The sequence below is a fragment of the Hibiscus syriacus genome, unplaced genomic scaffold, assembly GCF_006381635.1.
Source record: "Hibiscus syriacus cultivar Baekdansim isolate YM2019G1 unplaced genomic scaffold, ASM638163v2 tig00110602_pilon, whole genome shotgun sequence".
Lineage (NCBI taxonomy): Eukaryota > Viridiplantae > Streptophyta > Magnoliopsida > Malvales > Malvaceae > Hibiscus > Hibiscus syriacus.
In genome coordinates, this window is record NW_024062798.1 from 230380 (window position 1) to 252767 (window position 22388).

Genomic DNA, 22388 nt, shown 5'->3' on the forward strand with positions numbered 1-22388 from the left:
AAATTCTGTATAACGTGAAACACAGTTAAAGCTTAATGTTTACGATTCTCTGCACTACTTAGACTCAAGTGTGCGTGTTGGATACAAGTACGTATCATATACGGCTATGCTCAATTTTTTCTAAGTTTTCCATGCATTTGGATCGGATATTGGTGTTGAACCTGGATGCTTCGACAAAATTAAGAATCAATCAACACAGACAATTCCGGCGATCCAATGGAACAAATATTAACAACAGAAGGTGCGTATTTCAATATCAAGCATTCATGAAATAAACCCAGTTTTACAAATTATTCATCAAATGATGCATCACAATCTAACTAAAACATTTATTATAGCAATGTCATTTATACATCTGAACACCGATCAGCTTCTTAGTAAGCTTTAACAATCGTTACAAAAGGTATTGCAACCATATATTTTTATTGCTTTAAAATTAAATTAACATTAATAAACTATAATTTTAAATTATATGTTAGAAAAAAGTTTGAATAATTAAAGTTGTAAATTATAATTTAAGTTTTGTAGAAGTTGTGGATTGGGACTCCTTACCGTACCCTTTAAAGGAAAGATTAGACACAAATCAATTTACTTAAGTGGTTAAATGAATCGTTATTGTTTTTAAAAATCACGGGTTCAAGTACTAGTGGCCATTGCATGGTGATTGATTGTTCATTGTCAAATGATTGAGAGTATTTAGAACAAATTTTATTTTATAATCACTTTAGCTTAATAAAATAAATAAATGAAAGATTGGACTACATAAACATTTTTATTCCAACTTTTTTTTATAAATTTAGATTCAATTATTTAAATATGGGTAAAGTACATAAATGATCCCTCAATTATAAGGTGTCGCTTTATTGAATCTTTCTACTATTAAAAGTTACAAAATGGTCCTCTAACTATATAACAATATTTTTTAAGTCACCTGACCATCATATCCCAATTTGCAGGTTAATGTTCAACTCAAACTGCCATCAATCTTTTAACAGAAAAGGACGAGTTTGGAACACCATGAATAGTCGGGTGATCATTTTGTAACTTTTACTAGTCGGGGATTTAAAAAAGTAATTTTCTATGGTTAGATGATCATTTTATAACTATTAATAATCGAATGACTCAATAAAATAATACTCTGTAGTCGAGGGACCATTTAAGTACTTTACCCTCAAATTATAGATGATTATATAGGTATCTGAACTCGTAATCTTAAAAAAAACGTATTCATAGATGGAGGTTAAATTAAATATATGCATGAAATTAATATATTTTATGATTATTTAAATTCGATTTAATCTGAAATATAGACTCAAATTTTGTCTAAACATATTGTTTGCACATTCTTATTTTTTTATTTTTCAAAAGTATTTGTTCTATTTTAGTGAAGGGTTTTAATAATTTAATATATTATTTATGAAATTTATTTTTTATTTCTATACACGAACAATTTAATATACCCTTTTATATTTACTTTTTAGTATTAAAATTTTATAAGTGCAATGTTTGATTCGATTTGAAATCAATTTAATAGCATAAAATAATTTTATTTTGTATGAGTAATTATACAACCACCTGTTATTTTTTTATTATTTTGCTTTGACTAAAATAAAATATATGATTAATTATAAAACGCCGCTATATGACTGGCAAAATGCTGCTAAAAACATGTTTATCTGTAAATTTACGGATGACCTTTAGCAAAACACGATTTTCAATTATATATTTTAAAATATTAAAATGTAGAATAAAAATAAGGAATAAATAATTTTAAATATTATAATTTATAAAGTTGTTTTTAATATTTCGTATGCTAATGAAGTTTTCGAATAAATATTTAATATTTTTTTTATATATTTAAACGAGGGTTTAAATTTTTAAAAAGACCAGATAAGGGTTTAATTTTTTTTAATCATATATAAGTAGACATCAAAACATTAGATCCTTATTTGACGTTTCTAAAAAACTAAATCCTTATTTGATCATATTCAAAGATATTTCATTATTCAATTAGGTCCTCATTCGCTCGAAATCTTATGATTTATTATAAATACTCGAGCTCCATTTCAGAGTTTTCGAGTCGAGCTCAACAATACTCGAGCTTGACTCGGATCGTTTACACCCCTAACTGTATGAATATTGGATTTCAATGGATCTAGTACTAAAAGGAACACAAAAGGGTGAAGAATTTTGACAAATATATTATTTCCTCAAGGTTTTAGAGTTAATTGTTCTCCAAGGAATCAAATACTTTATAATCATATCGTTGGCTAACATTCAATGAACCCAATTTGGTATCTGAACTTCCTTCACCATCTTCATCACAACAAGAGTCACTTAAAGATAAATCAACCTCGTAACTCTCATGCACATGCGACCCGGATGAGCTTCCTTCACTTTCTTTATCAAGATACGAAACTTCGTATTCAGAATCTGATCCTCTCATTGATAGGTTATCACCTTTTGAGTCATCTTCAGTTTCTGATAGTTCTTCATAAATGGGATCATCATCTTCTGTATCTGATATACTTGAAGAGAAGCCAGTAAGAGATGAATCATGACCATCTCTCTCAAGCATTTGTGGTTCCTTGATTTCCCGGCTGTTTTTTGTTGGACTGTCCAAGATTGAGATTGGATTCCGGTTATTTGGATCACCATAGAGTGCGACGTGTCTGTAGTACAACTCCAGTTCCTTCTCTGCAATAGCGATGAAGTGTCTCACTGACTCGAGTGATTGCTCGTATTTTGATTTTTCAAGTGCCTGAGAAGAAATGACAAAGATGGTTTAGTTGACGACTGTTATATACTGCTCCATACTCGCTAAAACAAAATCGCCATGATCATTATTAGCTGCCAGAGGAAGAAAGATGATAATAGTTCAAAGAGATGCCAAATGAAATTTCCCACACCCTCCCATTCACAAATAAAGCTAAATAAATGGGAAAAATGACAATAATACGATATTATCAACAACAACAACAACAAAAAAACCCTATTTCCATATGTAATGGGATAAGGGGAGGTAGGTTAGTAGGCTGCCCCCAACACCAGGTTGAGAGTAGCTTCCGTAGAAGACCTTCGGCAATCAGAAAATTAAAAATAAAGATAAAATACAATACATGTATAAATAAATAAATAAATACATAGTTGAACAATCTTCATATGCAATCATTCATATCTGCGTATGTAATGGGAAGTAATCCTTGCAAATAAATCCCTGCCTAAAAATCTCTGCATATAGACAGAAACGTAAGTCCCGACTAAATTTATAAAGAGGAAACATGAAGAGAAAGATACACAGAAGTCAGCGATAGCAAGCTACGAGAAGGAATAAAGTCAAAATGGATTAAAACCTAAACTAAGGCAACACTACTCCGCTACCTTAGTTCTAAGCCTTCATAAATTCAAATGACAGAAACGTATAAAAAGAATACGATATTATCAAGAAATAAATAAAAATAACCGTAATCGATATTAGCAGTCCATCAAGAAGATAAAAGCCACTGACATCTTTAAGATACTTGAAGCCAGTCATAGCATCTTACATACAATTGTAAAATACTGGAAATATAAAGGATTAAAGAGAAAGGAATCCAGGACAAAAAGACTTTCATTCCACATTGAGAACATTTTAAGCACCATGACAACCGTACAAAAGAACAAATTCTGGACCAATTTCCTATGTTACTGCACTCAAGTATGAATGCCAAATCTCGAAATGAGCATGTTTAAATTTTTCCAAGATTTTCATGAATTTGGAGCGTTTTAGGGGGATCATATACCATAACCATAAAAAATTGTCTTAATACATAATGGCAATTAATACAAAATACACACACATAATGGCAATGATATCATTTCGCTGAAAGCTACATCACCATAAATGTGATTATAACGAGGATGCTATGGTGGACACCATGGCTAAATAATAATTAAGCATGTGTGCACGTAAAGAATGTGAGGGGAAATGCTATTAAATCAGAAACCGAAGTCAATCTACTTTAGATACAGCTAAGGAGCACTATTTCCAATTTGTCCTTGCAAAGTACTGGGCAAGTGAGGGTAACGTTTTCTTACGTTCCTAGTTAAATTTGGCCAACTGTACAAAAGCAGAAATTGTTTATGTATGCATGTGTGCATGTGAAGAAGATCTAAAGAGGTAATTGAGAAGCAAAACTCACCCTTTTCTTGGACAATGTATCTACCGGAGACATAAGTTCTGGCTGCACATAGTTTTTCCCTCGATAGAATATTAGTGTCATCGCCAATTATCTGAACTGGGATCCCACCACTCAGTCTAGCAATTTCGTCTGCATATTCGTGTACTTGGCCAGGCTTACAAGGCTTGCAAATGACCTTAACAGTTTCGTGTTTCTTCCAATGCATATGCATATTAAGAATAACTCCGCCGAATATTCCTCTTCTCCCAACTGGCACATAGTTGGACCTTTTCTGAGCCATTTTTTTCATATAGAACCGTTCTTCACCTGTCAGATCATGAGGTTTAACCACAGGTCCCTGAACTTTGGAAACTTCATAGCGCGTAAGTCTTTCAACAAGTAACGCTTCCTTTATTTTGGCCTTGAGAAAGTATCATAGACACCAAAAACCATATGTTAATGGTTTTATAAGCATGAGAACTAACAAAAGAAAGAAGACAATAATTCATAAAGAGCAAATCTTGAAATTTAAACTGAGCTAACTCGTTTTCACATAACAGATTCTAGCAAATGCAGTAAAATGACATCAATGAAGTTCTGTATAACGTGAAACACAATTAAAGCTTAATGTTTACGATTCACTGCCCTACTTAGACTCTAGTGTGCGTGTTGGATACAAGTATGTATCATATACGGCTATGTTCAATTTTTTCTAAGTTTTCCATGTATTTGGATCGGATATTCGTGTTGAACCTGGATACTTCGACAAAATTAAGAATCAACCAACACAGACAATTCCGGTGATCCAATGGAACAAATATTAACAACAGAAGGTGCATATTTCAATATCAAGCATTCATGAAATAAACCCAGTTTTGCAAATTATTCATCAAACACAATCTAACTAAAACATATATTATAGCAATGTCATTTATACATCTTAACACCGATCAGCTTCTTAGTAAGCTTTAACAATCGTTACAAAAGGTATTGCTGCCAGAAATCTAACAAAGCAAAGTATCAATCATGCAATTACAAGGCAAAAAAAAAAGGGGTTTAAGTTCAGATACAGAAAACAGTGGGAAAATTATTGATTTACCTTCTCAAGCTTGTACTTGATCCTCTCCTCTGCATTAGCAAACTTCCTCTTTGGCTTCCTGGTGAGACCCAGTCGACGTGGATCTCTCCTATTGGCAGCTTTCCTCTTCTCTTTCTCCCTCTTCTTCTGCAACTTGAACCTTTTCTTGTTCTTCCATTTCTCCTTCTTTGGAGGCTCGATTCGATGAGTTTCGAACTTGGGTTTCCCTTGCGATATCACCAGGTTCACTGTTCCGTGGCTCAAATGCCTCGAAACCCACGGTGGGGTCGTGGGGTTTGGTGGAATAACGAACTTAGATGGGTGGAAAATTGCTGCTTCGGGGCCGAGGGAGAAGGACTGGCGAGGAATTGAATCGGAAAATCGAGAAGCTCTTCGCAGGCTACGAAATAGAGCATTCGCCATTACAACTATTGCATCAAAAAACAGACAAAGAGGAGCAAAGGTCGTTAATATCTTTGATAAAATCATAAACCCCATCGAATAAACTATAAACCGAAGTGCTTAAACCCCAGAATGGCAATGGCGGATTTGGATTATCCAATTGGTAGTTCAGCCCGACCCTAGTCAATATATATGGGTCGACCCACGTTCACTCTAAACGCCCTTAAATTATAATTTTATTTTAGGCATGATTGTCGTTCATCTTTGCCCTGTTATAGATTAAATTCAGAGGAAATAATCTCAGTGACCAAAAATCTCATATAATATACGATTTTAACCAATTTTTTTCGGATTTGCCAAAATGACCAACAAAATCGCAATGCGATCGCTAATTCGCAACGCGATCTCCATTATCGCAAATTCGCGTTGCATTTTCGCAATGCGATAGTTGAAAATCGCGTTGCGATTTTCCCAATTCGCAATGCGAATAAGTAAATCGCAACGCGAATTGGGAAATTCGCAATGCGAATAAGTAAATCGCAACGCGAATTGGGAAAATCGCAATGTGATACTGACTATCGCAATGCGATAATAAAAAATCGCAACGAGATACTTACTTTCGCAATTTCGCAACGCGATACTGACTTTCGCAACGCGATTTACAAAGCGCCATTCGTATTAACGCGTATTTTTTTTTTCAAATTCCAAACACGTATTTTTTCTTAATAAATCGGAAAATGAACCGTCCACAGTAATCGCAACTCATAACCTCAAACCCAAAAACACAACACTCAGTCCCATCTCCATCTCTCACTCTCTACGGCGAAATCCGTCCCCATCTCCGAATATTTCCGTCCCCATCGCCGGCGAAATCCCTCACAACCATTCACAGTCAAAAATCCCTCACAATCATTCAGAAATGGAAAATCAACCTCCGATGGTTAGTTTTTTTTATTTTTATTTTGAAATTTTTGCATTATTTTAGGTTTTTCATATTGAGATTGATGATAAGTTTACTGGTAATTTCAATAATAGATTAACCATTTCACTTAGATTTCTTATTAAATTCATTCGATTGCTGCCAATACTGCTAAACTGTTTAGCCTGTGAAGTTAGTATTTGTCTTTGCTTTGTCTTTTGGTTGAAGTAATGCAGAAGAAGAATAGTTTCAAGAATGAAAATCGCAACGCGGAAATAACTATCGCAACGAGATAATCGCAACGCGAAATAAAAATCGCAACGCGAAACCAAAATCGCATTGCGATTTTCATTTCGCGTTGCGATTTTTATTTCGCGGTTGCGATTTTCATTTCGCGTTGCGATTGTCTGGTCGCGATAGTCATTTCGCGTTGCGATTCTCTCATTGCGATAGTCATTTCCGCGTTGCGATTCTCATTATCTCGTTGCGATTTTCATTTCAACCAAAAGACAAAAACAGTGTTGCAAATTTTAGTTTCAAGAATAAACTACTATTTATGTTTATTGTTTTGTTTTTGGTATATCTTGACAGTGTAATTTTTGGTATATCTAACTTGGTATGTTTATTGTTTTTTTGTAGAAATTTTTTTCGGCTTCATTGACATTAAGGAATAAAGTTAGCCTAGCCACTACAATTGCTTCGAAGCTTTCACCTGCACAAAGAAAATTGTTTGAAGAAACCTGCTTCGGGCCATGGCTGAGAGTACAGCATCCGGGTGGAGATGCTAGTTTGACCCATTTGTGGCTTCAGACCATGACTAGCGATCTACCCGACAGTATACAACGTGGTGAGGAAGAGATATGGTTTCATTTTCCACCGGCGTATACTTGTTTTGGGCGGAAGGAGTTCTGCTTAATCACTGGTCTACGATTCGGACACGATGATGTAGGCCGGTACACTCGTCATATCACCCGCCCATCATGGTTATCCAGGGTTTTTCCTGATGAGTCAATAGAGAAGCCGAACTTACACGTCGACGACATGAAGAAATTGTTTAATAAGAAAGATGGTTTTACTCGGATGAATGACGTCGATGTTGTCCGAGTATGCCTTCTACTACTTTTGTATGCCGGCTTTCTAGGCAGAGAGGCCAGACAACCTATTCCTCAGGAGCTAATATTATTGGTAGAGGACCTAAATGCATGGAATCTGTTTCCGTGGGGTTCGTATATATGGAAAGCTACCTGGACTAAGTTGTCGTCTGCCTTTGATGACCGCAAAAGTTTGCGGGGCGATGGGTCGAAATACACTTTGTCAGGCTTTGTTTGGGCCTTTAAGGTAAGAATTCTATATATAATGTTTTCAAAATTATAATTAATTATTTAACAATTACTAATGTTTGTTATTATATTGTTTGTAGATTTGGATATTTGAGGCTTTCCCCAGCATGCGGACATATGCATTAAAATCCTCAGATGATATTCCTAGGGCTATTTCCTGGAAGAGGAAACGTATGTTGGATTGGGAAGACTTAATACCATATGCGACAATAAATAATGTAAGTTAACACAAATACTATCATATATAAACAAGTTATTAATAGTAGACGTTTAACTTTGTTTTAGTTTTTATATTTTTAGGAGGCCAACACTCCATTAATGAGACTGACACCCACGGAGGCTGAGCTTGCCACTGATTGGTGGCAAGCTAGTCAACGTTTTTTTGATGGCACGAATGATGAGCAGCCTCCACTTCCTCCACTTCGAGAGCCATCACCTCACCCAGAGCCATCACCTGATCGACCCGACTGTACACCTCTACAACGAGAGCCATCACCTATCCCGTCACATCATCGAGTCTCTTCTCCACCATCACCTCATGATAGGCGACCGACAAAGATGCCACGACTTCTATCTCCCTGTTCTCCACCTCCACGGGATGAGTCAAGGGAGTTACGTGATGAGGTCAATGCCTTGCGTGAGGAGATCGGTACTCTACGCGATAACGATGGTGCATGGCGTGTGGAGGTGTCTACTTTACGTGGTGAGGTTGCTGCTCTACGTGAGATGGTAGTATCGTTACAGAATGAGGTTCATACTCTACGCAACGAGGTAAGTTTAAGATTTTCCATATTTAACTTGATGATAAATTTACTCGTAATTTCACTTAGATTGCTTAGTAAATTTATTCGGTTGCTGCCAAAACTGCTAAACTTTTTACTTTAACACTGTGAAGTTAGTATTTGTCTTTGTTTTGTCTTTTGGTTGAAAGTTTGAAATATATTTATCTTTGTTTTCACTGTTTAAATATCATGTCTGTTTATTTACTGATATTTGTATTTTTATTTAGCGGACCGATAAGGTGGATGCTTTACGTCGGGTTTTTCTTGCACGACAGAGTTCACACATCAGACGGCGTGCACGTGCTATTAAGTCTCCGTATACCCCAATAGTGCGAAGACACCGCAAGAAGAAGCCCGACTCGCCTATCATCCCTCAAGATTCCACTCCTATCGTTGAAGAGGCCCCTATCATTCCTCGAGAGTCCCCTCCCACCGTTCAAGAGGCCACTGTCATCGTTGAAGAGGTCCCTCCCACCATTCAAGAGCCCGATTCACATGGCGTCATATGTAGGATTCTTGAGAAACCCTCTGACGTGCCGGACATTATGGATTCAAGTTGGCTCTCGTATGAGTTACCGGCCAGTACCATACCGGTATCTGAAGAGGAGAGGAAACAACTACCGGACACAATTCTGGATAACACCCTTTGGGCTAAGACCGCAGTTGATTTTTATCTACATGAGCGAAGCCAGGGGTGTTTCACTGACATATGCAAGCTCAATGATGATATCTATTTGTTGCTTGATCGGTCTTGGTGGGGCGTATTATTAGAGGTCGAAGACAATGGCTATTTCGATGGAGGGGTAAGTCTTATATTTTTCTTATATTTTCATTTGATTAATTTGTTTAAAAATTAATGTAATTCACTAATATATGTATTTTTTTTGTAAAACAGCATATCGATGCGTGGGTGTCACGTCTACTAATAATTAGGAAACTTAAGGAAAATAAAAGAAATACACGGTATACAATAATGCCGACGGCTTTTAACGCAGTTCACTTGAAGAATCAACGAGATGAATCATTTGCGTTGGGCAATGGACAAGCTAAACTTTATCCTGCATGGTGGGAGGTCGATAAGGTTAGTGTTTATTTTAGATTGAGTTTAAAGGTATTCATAAATAAGTGCACAAATGAATGAATTATTACTTATGATTGCAGGTGTTTATCCCTGTTTTGGAACGTAACCATTGGCTTCTCGTCGAGCTTCAGATCCCATCCCTTAAGGCAATAGTATATGACAGCATGATAAATTACATATTATTGGCTGATTTAAGAGATATTATTAAGGGATGGTGCTCTTATTTGGCTAAATACTTGGATGCGATAAATTATTGGACTCGTTCTGGAAACAAGAAGCCAAAGAAGCTCAATATTACAGTTAGCAGAGACGAGACCGCACCACAACAAACGAAAGGACCCAGAGGGGATTGTGGTCCTCTCGTATGCTTGGCGTTGGACCGTTTGATCACAGGAAGTATAAAGTATCTACCTCCCACCGATATAGATAGAGCTGCAGTAGGCTTGTGGTTTCGACATTATATGGCTAGATCGATATATACGAGACGCTGCCTACCTGCATCCGCGTTATAAAAATGTCCATAAACAGTTGGTATGTTTATAGGCTTGTGGTTTGAAAATGTTTGGTTAAGTACCTAGAATTCAATAATTTGCTGTTTGTAGGTTTTAGATGTGTAGAAAGTGTTGTTTGAGCAAATGTTTGGTTTATGCAGGTTAATCTCAGAAGTGAGCTACGTGAAAATGATGTATGGCTGCAAAAGTTGATTCAATAGTAGAAGTGTTATTTTCTCTAATAATTATTGCTTATTTTTTGATTGTTTAATTGATTTGTAAAAGGTGATTTGTAAAAGTTGATTTGTTTAATTAATGTTAACATAATTCTTATTTGTGCTTGTTTAATTGATTGAAATGTAATGGTTGATTTTGTTGATTTCAATCTGCATTATGTTGAAGGCAAAAAGTACTATCGCAATGCGAAATGAAAATCGCAACGCGAAAATGAAAATCGCAACGCGAAATTAAATTCGCGTTGCGATTTTCATTTCGCATTGCGATTCCCTCGTTGCGATTTTCATTTCGCATTGCGAAATTAGCGTTGCGATTTTCATTTCGCATTGCGATTCTCTCGTTGCGATTTTCATTTCGCATTGCGATAGTAATTTCCGCGTTGCGATGGACATTAAGATGATTGCCTATTAAGTGATAACAACTAGAACAGATCATAGCAATTTTCAAACTCAAGTTACTAATACATGCCTAACTGAAAATGTTAAAAGTTCACACATATAATCTACATAATACAACGTTTGCATTTAAAAATCACCTAAGTTAACAGTCCCAAAAGGTGAAGCCAGTTGTGATTGGGATTTTAAAGATGATTGCGATTTTGATTGCCTTTTTCTTGACACCATATGAGCTTTGGATTTTGATGATGATCCATATTTTGGTAGAGGAAAAGATGATTGTGATGGCACTGGTGATCCACATGTCAACCTTGTATGACCACTTTCCTTGCACCGACTACATGTCGATCTCTTCTTCTCTTCACCCTTAGACGGTATACGATCGTGACTTTTTGGTCGGCCAGGTAGCCTTCTGTCCATGGTTGGTGGCAAAACTGTTTGTAAGTCATCTGGTATGTCCCACTCAGAAGGATGTGAAATAGGGTAGACAATCTCGGCATAAGTATGTCGATATACTTCTGTAGTGTAGCAATCCATAGCGTATGTGCTTGAATCATCTTGGTTTAGATGAAGAGCAACTTTTATAACATGGCCACACGGATAACCAGATGTTTGCCATTTCATACAACTACACGTCATTGCATTTAGATCGACAAGCCCATTTAAGTTATTATCCAGTACTTCAAACAAAGTGTTTGAACATGGTTCAACTCTCCATGACGTTGACTTCACAACACGTTTCGTTATCTTTTTTTCAGTCCATGGTGTAACACGATGTTCCAATGTTCCTGTAAATTTAAATAAATAATACTTAGTAAAATATATGATAAGTTACGAATTCAAAGAAATAATATCTGCATGGTTTCTTTTCTTGTAGTACCACTGTTGAATAGAGGCTCGAAAAAACTCCATTAACATAGTAATGGGTAATTTCCGGGAATGACGACTTAGAGCGTTAATTGATTCTGCACTATTAGACGTCATGAAACCATATCTTGCTCCAAGTTGATGTACTCTTGACCATCTTTCAAACCCGACATCTTCTAGTGTTTGAGCACACTGAGGCAAAACACGTCTTAAACAGTTTATATGCTTATTGAAATCCACTTCCCGATAAGCCTTTACAACCTTCCAGTATGTCCATTTGTGCTTTTTTATACCAGCAGACCTTGATTTTAGATTTCTATACAAATGAACACCACAAAGTCCATGAAAAGCATCTGGGAAACACCTTCTAACAACGTTGTCAATTGAGTTTGCCCTATCGGATATGATTGTCAGATTGCTAATAGGACCTATGCAATCCCTAAGATGCCCCATAAACCATGTCCATGAATCAGAGGTTTCAGATTTGCCAACCCCGTAAGCTATTGGCAATATCCCATTGTTAGCATCCATGGCTACTGCTAATAAGTTTACTCCAAGGTATCGACCTTTCAAATGTGCTCCGTCAACTATAATAACTGGGCGCATGCAAGTAATAAACGAACGAATCTACAAAATAATATACACAAGAAATATAATCATTTAAATTTTAAATGCATGTAACTAACAGAAATGAGTCAACCGAATTATATTGATTTACTAACCGCAACACCAATGGCGATAAACAACAACTCAAAGCGTCCATCTCTATCTGTTTTGATATGAGTTACCGACCCAGGATTTTTCAGCTTTAAATTGTGACAATAAGCCGGCAGTTGGGCAAACGATGCTTCTGGCGACCCCCTCAACAATTCCAAGGCATAACATTTGGCTCTCCAAGCTTGAGAATATGATATACTAATCTTGAACCGAGCATTCATGTCAGTCATAATTTCATCCCCGATATACCCTGCCATTCAAAAACATTAACTCAGCCAGAAAACCACCCAACACCTTTTTGTTTGCCTGTCTATGGTGAGGAAAAACTTGGGTTCTTGAACATGTATGTTTATCAATAAAGGTCCTAACTTGAAACATTGCGCAATCTTTTATACTCTTTGCAATCATACGCCACGTACAGTTTTTGTCAATCGTACACCTTGTTTCGAAACGATCTTTGCTTGATTTGTTAACTTTTAGTTGATAGCCATCTTCCACACATTTCGTATACAAAGCTATCTTCAAGTCTTCCTTTGTATCAAAACAATCATCTTTCTTGATACGAATAACTTTTGTGTAACAATCAACTGCTTTCTTTGCCAACTCTTCTTCCGGTAACTGAAGTAATTCTGGCATATTCCAGTTATACTCCCGTGGCATTTTCTTTTCTTCGGGGACTTTTTCTTCTTCTTTTTCTTATTCAGGATTATATGAATTACAGAATGGATGTTCAACATGTTCATTCACAGTCGTAACTTCCTCCTCATTATCATCAACAACATCTTCCTCGGCAACGGGTGTTTCATCATCAAAATTCGGGTATTGACCAATATCAAAATCATTACACGCAGGGTCTGTTTCTTCTTCTGAAACATCATCAAAATCTGTGTATTGACCAATATCAAAGTCCGGGTATTGACCAAGATCAAATTTCGAATACTGACTAGTACTCACAATTTTTTCTCTTGGCTCATCATCGTCTAATTGGTCAATACGAAAACCGGAATTTGGTGCTGAAAGTTGATTTGGATTTGGATTAGAGAAATGTTGTGGGTTTTTTGACCCACTTAGTTGATTACTACCCGCTATTGACCCAACAATACTACTTCTAGGTTCAACAACATACAATGTAACATCATCACTTGAAACATTAATGTAAGCAATGAATCGTTCAACATCTTCATTGTCGGTTAACAAATAAACTTTACCATTTCTCTGATAAGATAGCCTAAATCCACTTAGGGGCTCTAAATTCAATTTCTTTGAAACACGTAACATTAGGGTTTCATAAGTTAACTTCTTTAATGACAGTTTTAGTTGAAGATTCATGGGTAAAGGCATATATTGTAAAACACCATGAACATTCTCCCATGACCCTCCAAAACACAAATCTATCCAAACATGATCAACATTAGATGATTTTATGGTTGTAACTAAACAAACGAGATGCGAAACTAAGACCTGTTGTCGGATGGGGAATGATGTCGTTGGATATTGGAACGAATGTCGCCGGAGAGAGTGATAGATGGAGATGGCATGAGTTGCGATTTAGGTTATGAATTGTTGCTGCTGCGTATATATATACACTCAAAATTTGGCTTGCGAAACTAAAACCTATTGCGAACTTTGAAACTCGCATTGCGATTCTGTATTATCTCGTTGCGAAAGTCAGAATCGCGTTGCGAAAGGCAATCATTTGACCATCGCAATGCGAAATGCAAATCGCAACGATAGAATTGCAATGCGAAATGAAAAAGACAACGAGGATTAACATGCATAAACTTTTAACAATTATTATTGAATTCTAGGTACTTAACCAAACATTTTCAAACCAAAAGGAGTATATATGTTAACAAAACTTGCATTATGTGTATTTTATGTGTGCACTTTTAACATTTTCAGTTAGGCATGTATTAGTAACTTGAGTTTGAACATTGCTATGATCTGTTCAGTTGTCATCACTTATTAGACATTCATTTGACTATCGCAACGCAAAAATGGCTATCGCAATGCGAAAATGGCTATCGCAACGCGAAAATGGTTATCGCAACGAGAAAATCGCAATGCGAAATGAAAATCAACACAAATCAATTATGTACACAAATCAACATAAAGCAGATTGAAAATCAACAAATCAACTATTACATTTCAACACAAATTATGTACACATCAATTAAACAAATCAACATTTACAAATCATCTTTTACAAATCAATTAAACAATCAAAAAATAATAATAGTTCTTATTTCTTCATCAATTATTGAATCAATGAATCAACAACTTTGTGACCCCGTACATCCATTTCACGCAGCTCACTTAAGGATTAACCTGCAGAAACCAAACATTTGCTCAAACAAGACTTCCTACACATCTAAAACCTACAAACAACAAATTATTGAATTCTAGGTACTTAACCAAACATTTTCAAACCAAAAGGAGTATATATGTTAACAAAACTTGCATTTGACTTACCAATTAACAATGGACACTTTCATAACGCGGATGTAGGTAGGCAGCGTCTCGAATATATTGCTCTAGCCATATAATGCCGAAACCACAAGCCTACTGCAGCTCTATCTCTATCGGTGGGAGGTAAAAACTCTGTGCTTCCCGTCGTCAAACGCGGCAAGCAAAGGCATACGAGAGGACCACAATCCCCTCTGGCTCTCGGCGATTGCTGTGGCGCGGTCTCGTCTCTGACAACTGTGACATTGAACTTCTTTGACTTCTTGTGTCCAGAATGACTCCAATACTTAATCCCATCCAAGAATTTAGCCAAATGAGAGCTCCATCCCTTGAAAATATCTCTCAAATCAGACAGTGATATGTAATTGATCATGCTGTCATACACTATTATCTTCAGGGATGGGAGCTGAAGTTGGACGAGAAGCCAGTGACGACGTTCCAAAACAGGGATAAACACCTGCGATCATAAGTAATAATTCATTTATTTGCGCATTTATTTATTAACACCTTTAAAAAATTTAAAAAAATAACACTAACCTTATCGACCTCCCACCATGCAGGATAAAGTTTAGCTTGTCCATTGCCCAACAAAAATGATTCATCTCGTTGATTCTTCAAGTGAACTGCGTGAAAAGCCGTCGGCATTATTGTATATAGCGAATTTTTTTTTTTTCCTAAGCTTCCTTATTATTAGTAGACGTGACACCCACGCATCGATATGCTGTTTTACAAAAAAATACATATATTAGTGAATTACATTAATTTTTAAACAAATTAATCAAAATCATATATAAGACAAATATAGTCTTACCTCCCCATCCAAATAGCCACTGTCTTTAACCCCTAATAGCACACCCCCACCAAGACCGATCAAGCAACAAAAACATTTCATCGTTGAGTTTGCTGATGTCAGTGTAACACCCTTGGCTCCGCTCATGTAGATAAAAATCAACTGCGGTCTTAGCCCAAAGGGTATTATCCACAATTGTTTCCGGTAGTTGTCTCTTCTCCACTTCAGATACCGGAAGGGTACTAGCCGGTAACTCATACGAGAGCCAACTCTCATCCATCATGTCCGGAACCGGTGGGGGTTTCTCAATACTTCGATATATTACCCCATGTGAATCAGGCTCTGGAATGGTGGGAGGGACCTCTTCAACGATGACAGTGGCCTCTTGAACGGTGGGGGGGAATCTTGAGGGAGAAAAGGGCCTCTTGAACGATTGGAGGGGACTCTTGAGGGATGACCGGTGAGTCGGGCTTCTTCTTGCGGAGTCTTCGCACCATTGGGGTGAACGGAGACGTAATAGCACGTCCACGCCGTCTGATGCGTGAACTCCGTCGTGCAAGGAAAACCCGACGTAAAGCATCCACCTTATCGGGCCGCTAAAAAAAATTAATACATAAATCAGTAAATAAACAGACATGATATTAAACAAAGGCAAATATGTTTCAAACTAGCATTGTATTCACCCAAATCATTATTCTATCATAGTTCACAAAATGCTCAGATAACATTCCAGAAGTAAGAACTTATATAAACATTTAAAAGGACAACATATATAAACATTCCAGAAGAAGAATAGTTTACTTTCGCAACACGAAACTTAAAATCGCAACGCGAAATGACTATCGCAACGCGGAAATGGATATCGCAATGCGAAATGAAAATCGCAACGACAAAATCGCAACGCGAAATGAAATCGCAACGACAAAATCGCAACGCGAAACACAAATCGCATTGCGATTTTCATTTCGCGTTGCGATTTTGTCGTTTCGATTTCATTTCGCGTTGCGATTTTTATTTCGCATTGCGATAGCCATTTCCGCGTTGCGATAGTCATTTTCGTGTTGCGAAAGTAAACTATTCTTCTTCTGCAAATTGAAACTTGAATGGATTGCATTACTTCAACCAAAAGACAAAAACAAAACCAAAAACAAATACTAACAAAAATAGATTGGCAGCAACCGAATGAATTACGAGTATGAAAAATCTTAAACTTACCTCGTTGCGTAGAGTATGAACCTCATTCTGCAACGATGCTACCATCTCACGTAGAGCGGCTACCTCACCGCGTAATGTAGACACCTCAACACGCCATGCACCATCGTCTTTGCGTAAAGTACCGACCTCCTCACGCAAGGCATTGACCTCATCACGTAACTCCCCTAACTCATCCCGTTGAGGTGGAGGTGGAGAACAGGGAGATAAACGTCGTGGCATCTTTGCCGGTCGCCTATCTTGCGGTGATGGTGGAGAAGAGGCTCGATGATGTGACAGAATAGGTGATGGCTGTCGTTGTGGAGGTGTATAGCCGGGTCGATCAGATGATGGCTCTAGGTGAGGTGATAGCTCTGGGCGAGGTGATGGCTCCCGAAGTGGAGGCTGCTCATCAACCGTTCCATCAAAAAAACGCTTACTAGCTTGCCACCAATCAGTGGCAAGCTCAGCTTCCGTGGGTGTCAGCCTCTGTAGAGGAGTGTTGGCCTCCTAACAATATAAAAGCTCAAACAAAGTTAAATGTGTACTAGTAATAACTTGTTTATAAACATATGGTAGTATTTATGTTAACTTACATTATTTATTGTCGTATACCGTAGTAAATCTTCCCATTGCAAGGTTCGTTTCCTCTTCCAGGAAATAGCCCTGGGAATATTATTTGAAGTTTTTATTGCATATGTCTTCATGGCGGGAAAGGCCTCAAATATCCAAATCTACAAACAATATAATAACAAACATTAGTAATTGTTAAATAATTACTTATAATTTTGGAAACATTATATAAAAATTCTTACCTTAAAGGCCCAAATAAAGCATGTCAAAGTGTATTTGGAACCATCGCCATGCAAACTTTTTCGATCATCCAAGGCAGACGATAACTTATTCCATGTAGCTTTCCATAAATACGAGCCCCACGGAAACAGGTTCCACGCATTTAGGTCTTCTACCAATTTGATTAGATCATTTGGAATAGGTTGTCTGGCCTCTCTGCCTAAAAAGCTGGCATGCAAAAGAATTAGAAGGCATACTCGGACAACGTCGACGTCATCCATCCGAGTAAAACCATCTTTATTATTCAAAAATCTTGTCAGGTCTTCTACGTGTAGACTCGGCCTCTCCAGCTCAGGAAAAACCCGGGATAGCCATAATGGGCGGGTAATGTGTCTAGTGTACCGACCTACATCATCGTGTCCGAAGCGTAGACCGGTGATTAAGCAAAACTCCTCCCGCCCAAAACACGTATACGTCGGTGGAAAATCAAACCATATCTCTTCATCACGACGTTGTATAGTCTCTGGTAGATCTCTAGTCATGGTTTGAAGAAACAGGTGTGTCAACATCGCATCTCCACCGGGATGTTGTACTTTCAGCCATGGCCCGAAGCATGTATCATCAAACATTTTTCTTTGTGCAGGTGAAAGCTTCGACGCAATTGTTTTGGCCAGGCTGACTTTATTTCTCAAGGTCAATTGAGCCGAATAAAAGTTCTACAAAAACAATAAACATACTAAATTAGATATACCAAAAACTACATTGTGAAGATATACCAAAAACAATAATAAACATAAATAGTAGTAGTTTATTCTTCAAACTTAAATATGCAACACTGTGAATTTCGTATTTGTCTTTGTTTTTTGGTTGAAGTAATGCAATTCATTCAAGTTTCAATTTGCAGAAGAAGAATAGTTTCTGAAAATGAAAATCGCAACACGAAAATGACTATCGCAACGAGAGAATCGCAACGCGAAACTAAAATCGCGTTGCGATTTGCATTTCGCGTTGCGATTCTTGGTTGATTTAATAAGCAATTTAAGTGAAATGGTTAATCTATTATTGAAATTACCAGAAAACTTATCATCAATTTCAATATGAAAAACCTAATAATAATGCAAAAATTTCAAAAAGAAAATAATTAAAAAAACTAACCCTCGTTGGTTGATTTGGTTGATTTTCCATTTCTGATTGTGAGGGTGGCTCTGAGAGATTTAGATAGACGGATTTCACCGGAGATGGGGACGGATTTCGTCGGAGATGGGTGAGAGAGTGAGAGATGGAGATGGGACTGAGTTGTGATTTTAGGTTTTAGGTTATGAGTTGCGATTACGGGATATACTGTGGACAGTTCAGTGTTCCAATATATTTATATTCATGTTTGGAATTTAAAAATAAAATACTTGGCCAGGATACTAATGGCGCTTTGAAAATCGAATTTCCCAATTCGCGTTGCGATTTACTTATTCGCATTGCGAATTGGGAAAATCGCAACGATACTGTAGACCATTGCAACGCGATTTTCAACTATCGCATTGCGAAAATGCAACGCGAATTTGCGATAATGGAGATCGCGTTGCGAATTAGCGATCGCATTGCGATTTTGTTGGTCATTTTGGCAAATCCGGAAAAAGTTGGTTAAAATCGTATATTATATGGGATTTTTGGTCACTGAGGTTATTTTCTCTTAAATGTATTATTTATTTTTATCGTATTTTTATATTAATTTAACTCTAAAATTTAAGAATATTAATTTGATTTTAAGTTAATTTTTATATCATTTGAAATTATTGTCCTCTCTTTCTAAGTTATTTTAAATCTGATTTATTTTAAACTAAATAAGATCTATCAACTAAATCATTGGTAGAGAAATACAAAAACTAAAAAAATATTAATTTGAAATGTGTTAGGTTATAACGGCGGAATACTAAAATGAAATAAAATTAAAAGTTAGGTATAATTTTTTAAAAAAATTAAAAGTTTAATAATAAAACATATCAAAGCTTATAGTTTAAATATTAAACGCGTAGTTTACCTAATATAGTTTAATAGTTTTAAACCGGATATTTGATCAATATATGACACCAAACTTGATTAGGATTCATATATATAAAAAACATTAATGTTATTTTACCTAAACGAAATTATCTAAGTAATTAAAAGAATTGTTATTATTTCTAAATACCTTAAGTTCGAGTAATAGAGATAACATTGTATTCAAATATTAATTGAAAATGATTCATACTCTAAAAATAAGTGAAAGAGTATGGACTATGTACTTTTTTCAAAGAAAAATAATGTGGCTTTAGTACTATTATTCTTTTCCTTCAACAACTGTCCTTACAACGAAAAACTAATTATTTTCTTCTCTACTAACAGTCGCAACCAGTTTCTTTAATAACAGATTTTAAAAAGTATTCACGTCAGGAAGAATTGCCCATCTACGTCCTATATTAATACATATATGCTCAGTTTTTCTTTAAAAAGTAGTAATTGTTGTTTACAGCTCATCTGTCGGTGCAGCTGCTCTTTTAGTGGATACATTTCACATTTACCCTATTCCACCACCCCCAAGCGTTGGATATTTAACCCAAACTCATGCCTTTTATCTTCACGTGTATCGGACGAGCATGCAAAAGTTGACAAACTGGAACCGACATGGGGCACATCAGCAGCAATCGCAAAAGGAAAAAAACACACAGACGAAGACAAAGATTTGACGTGGACGAGATGGCTGATTCTCCGATATCTGTGTTCTGCACAAGCCACGTGAATCAGATTCTTTGCTTGCTTTTGCCTTGCTTTCTATGAGCTTTCCCAGTCTCACAGATCGTCTGATCTGACACTTACTGATTTTCTTCAGATGCGTGCATTATTGCCCTTCCTGTGTATATATACGTGGTGAAACGAGAGCTTTTCAATCCAAGGTTTAATCAGTGTTCATCAAGAGAGATCTTGATAGCTAAAGAAGATGATGAAAAGATCGTTGGGGATTTTCTTTCTGCTCCTCGTTGTTTTAGCCTCCCGTAAGTATATATTCTCTTTAAGATATATCATATGTATGTATGTATGATGAATGTTGGGTGCATGCAGAATGTGGGGTGCAGCCAGCAGAGGCTAGGGTTTGCCAGTCACAGAGCCATAAGTTCAAGGGTGCATGTATGAGTAGCCACAACTGCGCTTTGGTGTGCAGAAACGAAGGCTTCTCCGGCGGAAAATGTCGAGGAGTCCGTCGCCGATGCTTCTGCACTAAGCTCTGCTAGTGGCCGACGACATGGAAGGGTTGTTTAAGAACATTGCTTCCTTCCCACGCTTTTAATGAATTTAGGGTTTGTAATGCATGCATTGTCGAATGTTTTAATAAAGGTTCAATCTCCCAATTAGTTCCATTATTGGGAGATCGTTCTTCATCTCTGTCTTTTCATGCCATTTAGTGGTTTTGTTTGTGATTTCCATTGTACTACAACTGCATTTTGCAGCTACTTCCATTAATGGATCTACTTATGTTAGAAGCTGACATGGGAACCTGTTGTTGTTTTTACTTGTGTTTTTGGTTGTATAACGCAATAAATGCATCCGAATTATTTTTAACTTCACCTTAATATCCGAACCGTATCCAGTATTTACAATTAAAAACATAATGATTCTTGAAAAATAAATTATGATTAATATGCATCAATCTATCTGAGTGGTTACAAGAATCGTTGTTGTTTCTAGAGGTCATAGGTTCGAGTAACAATGACTACAACATGGTGATTGAGCATTTATTATCAAATGATTGTCAAATGATTGAGAGTATTCAGAACAGATAATACTTAACTTAATTAAAAAAGCAATTAATTAATATAAGATTTAGCAGTTGGGCTTAAGATAATTAATGTTGGAAAATCTAAATCTTTTCGAGCAGTTCATTTAATATATATAAACATTATTTCGTCTTGGCACAAGTCATTTAAGATATGATAAATGATCTACTGATGAGATTTTACTATATGAGAATGAGACCAGAAAAAGACTACACTCACATTGAAGGTGGAAGAGAATGTATTTATAATTAACTTCATAGTTAAAGAGATGATTATTATTCCTAAAAGTCATAGGTTTGAGTAGGGATGGGCACTCAACCCGAACCCAACAGGTTTCGACCCGATCGGGTCGGTTTTTTTTTAAAAAAATTCGGGTTTGGGTCAGGTCGGGTCGAGTTTTTATAAGTGTAATATTCGGGTCAGGTCGGGTTCGGGTTTAGGGTGAAAAATACCCGACCCGAAAAAAATATATAATTTTACCTTATATATTTAGGAATAATTACAATAATATCCCTCTATATATAATTTTTTTCAATTAAGTCACTGTTTATATTGAATAAAAATCATTTTTATTATTATTTCGGGTCGGGTTTCTAAGTCATATATTCGGGTCGGTCGGGTCTTGATGGATGCTCCCTTATTCTCGGGTCGGGTGGACCAAAAACCCGACCCATTTCCATCCCTAGGTTTGAGCATGACTATGATGAGGTGAATCGTTTTCAAATCACGAGGCTGTTGGTGCACCGACAATTATAGCTTGCAAAGGTCTAAGAATTGTTCCCGATCGGGGGTGGAACCAAGGTGGGGGTAAGGGAACCTTGGTTCCAGTCAATTATATATTTTTAATTATTAATATATATATATATATATATAT

At 36.5% G+C, this 22388-nt stretch overlaps 1 protein-coding gene and 1 pseudogene across 1 annotated transcript; one reads left to right on the plus strand and one right to left on the minus strand.

Annotated features, from left to right (window-relative positions):
* Positions 1 to 2183: 2183 nt before the first annotated feature.
* LOC120134985 lies at positions 2184 to 5698 on the minus strand (annotated as a pseudogene).
* A 14944-nt stretch (positions 5699 to 20642) lies between these two features.
* LOC120135071 (defensin-like protein 1) lies at positions 20643 to 20986 on the plus strand. The gene is made up of 2 exons (XM_039151432.1): positions 20643 to 20734; positions 20802 to 20986. Exons 1-2 carry the CDS (start codon positions 20680 to 20682, stop codon positions 20969 to 20971), a joined length of 225 nt encoding a protein of 74 aa, XP_039007363.1. The 5' UTR covers positions 20643 to 20679; the 3' UTR covers positions 20972 to 20986.
* Positions 20987 to 22388: the final 1402 nt, after the last annotated feature.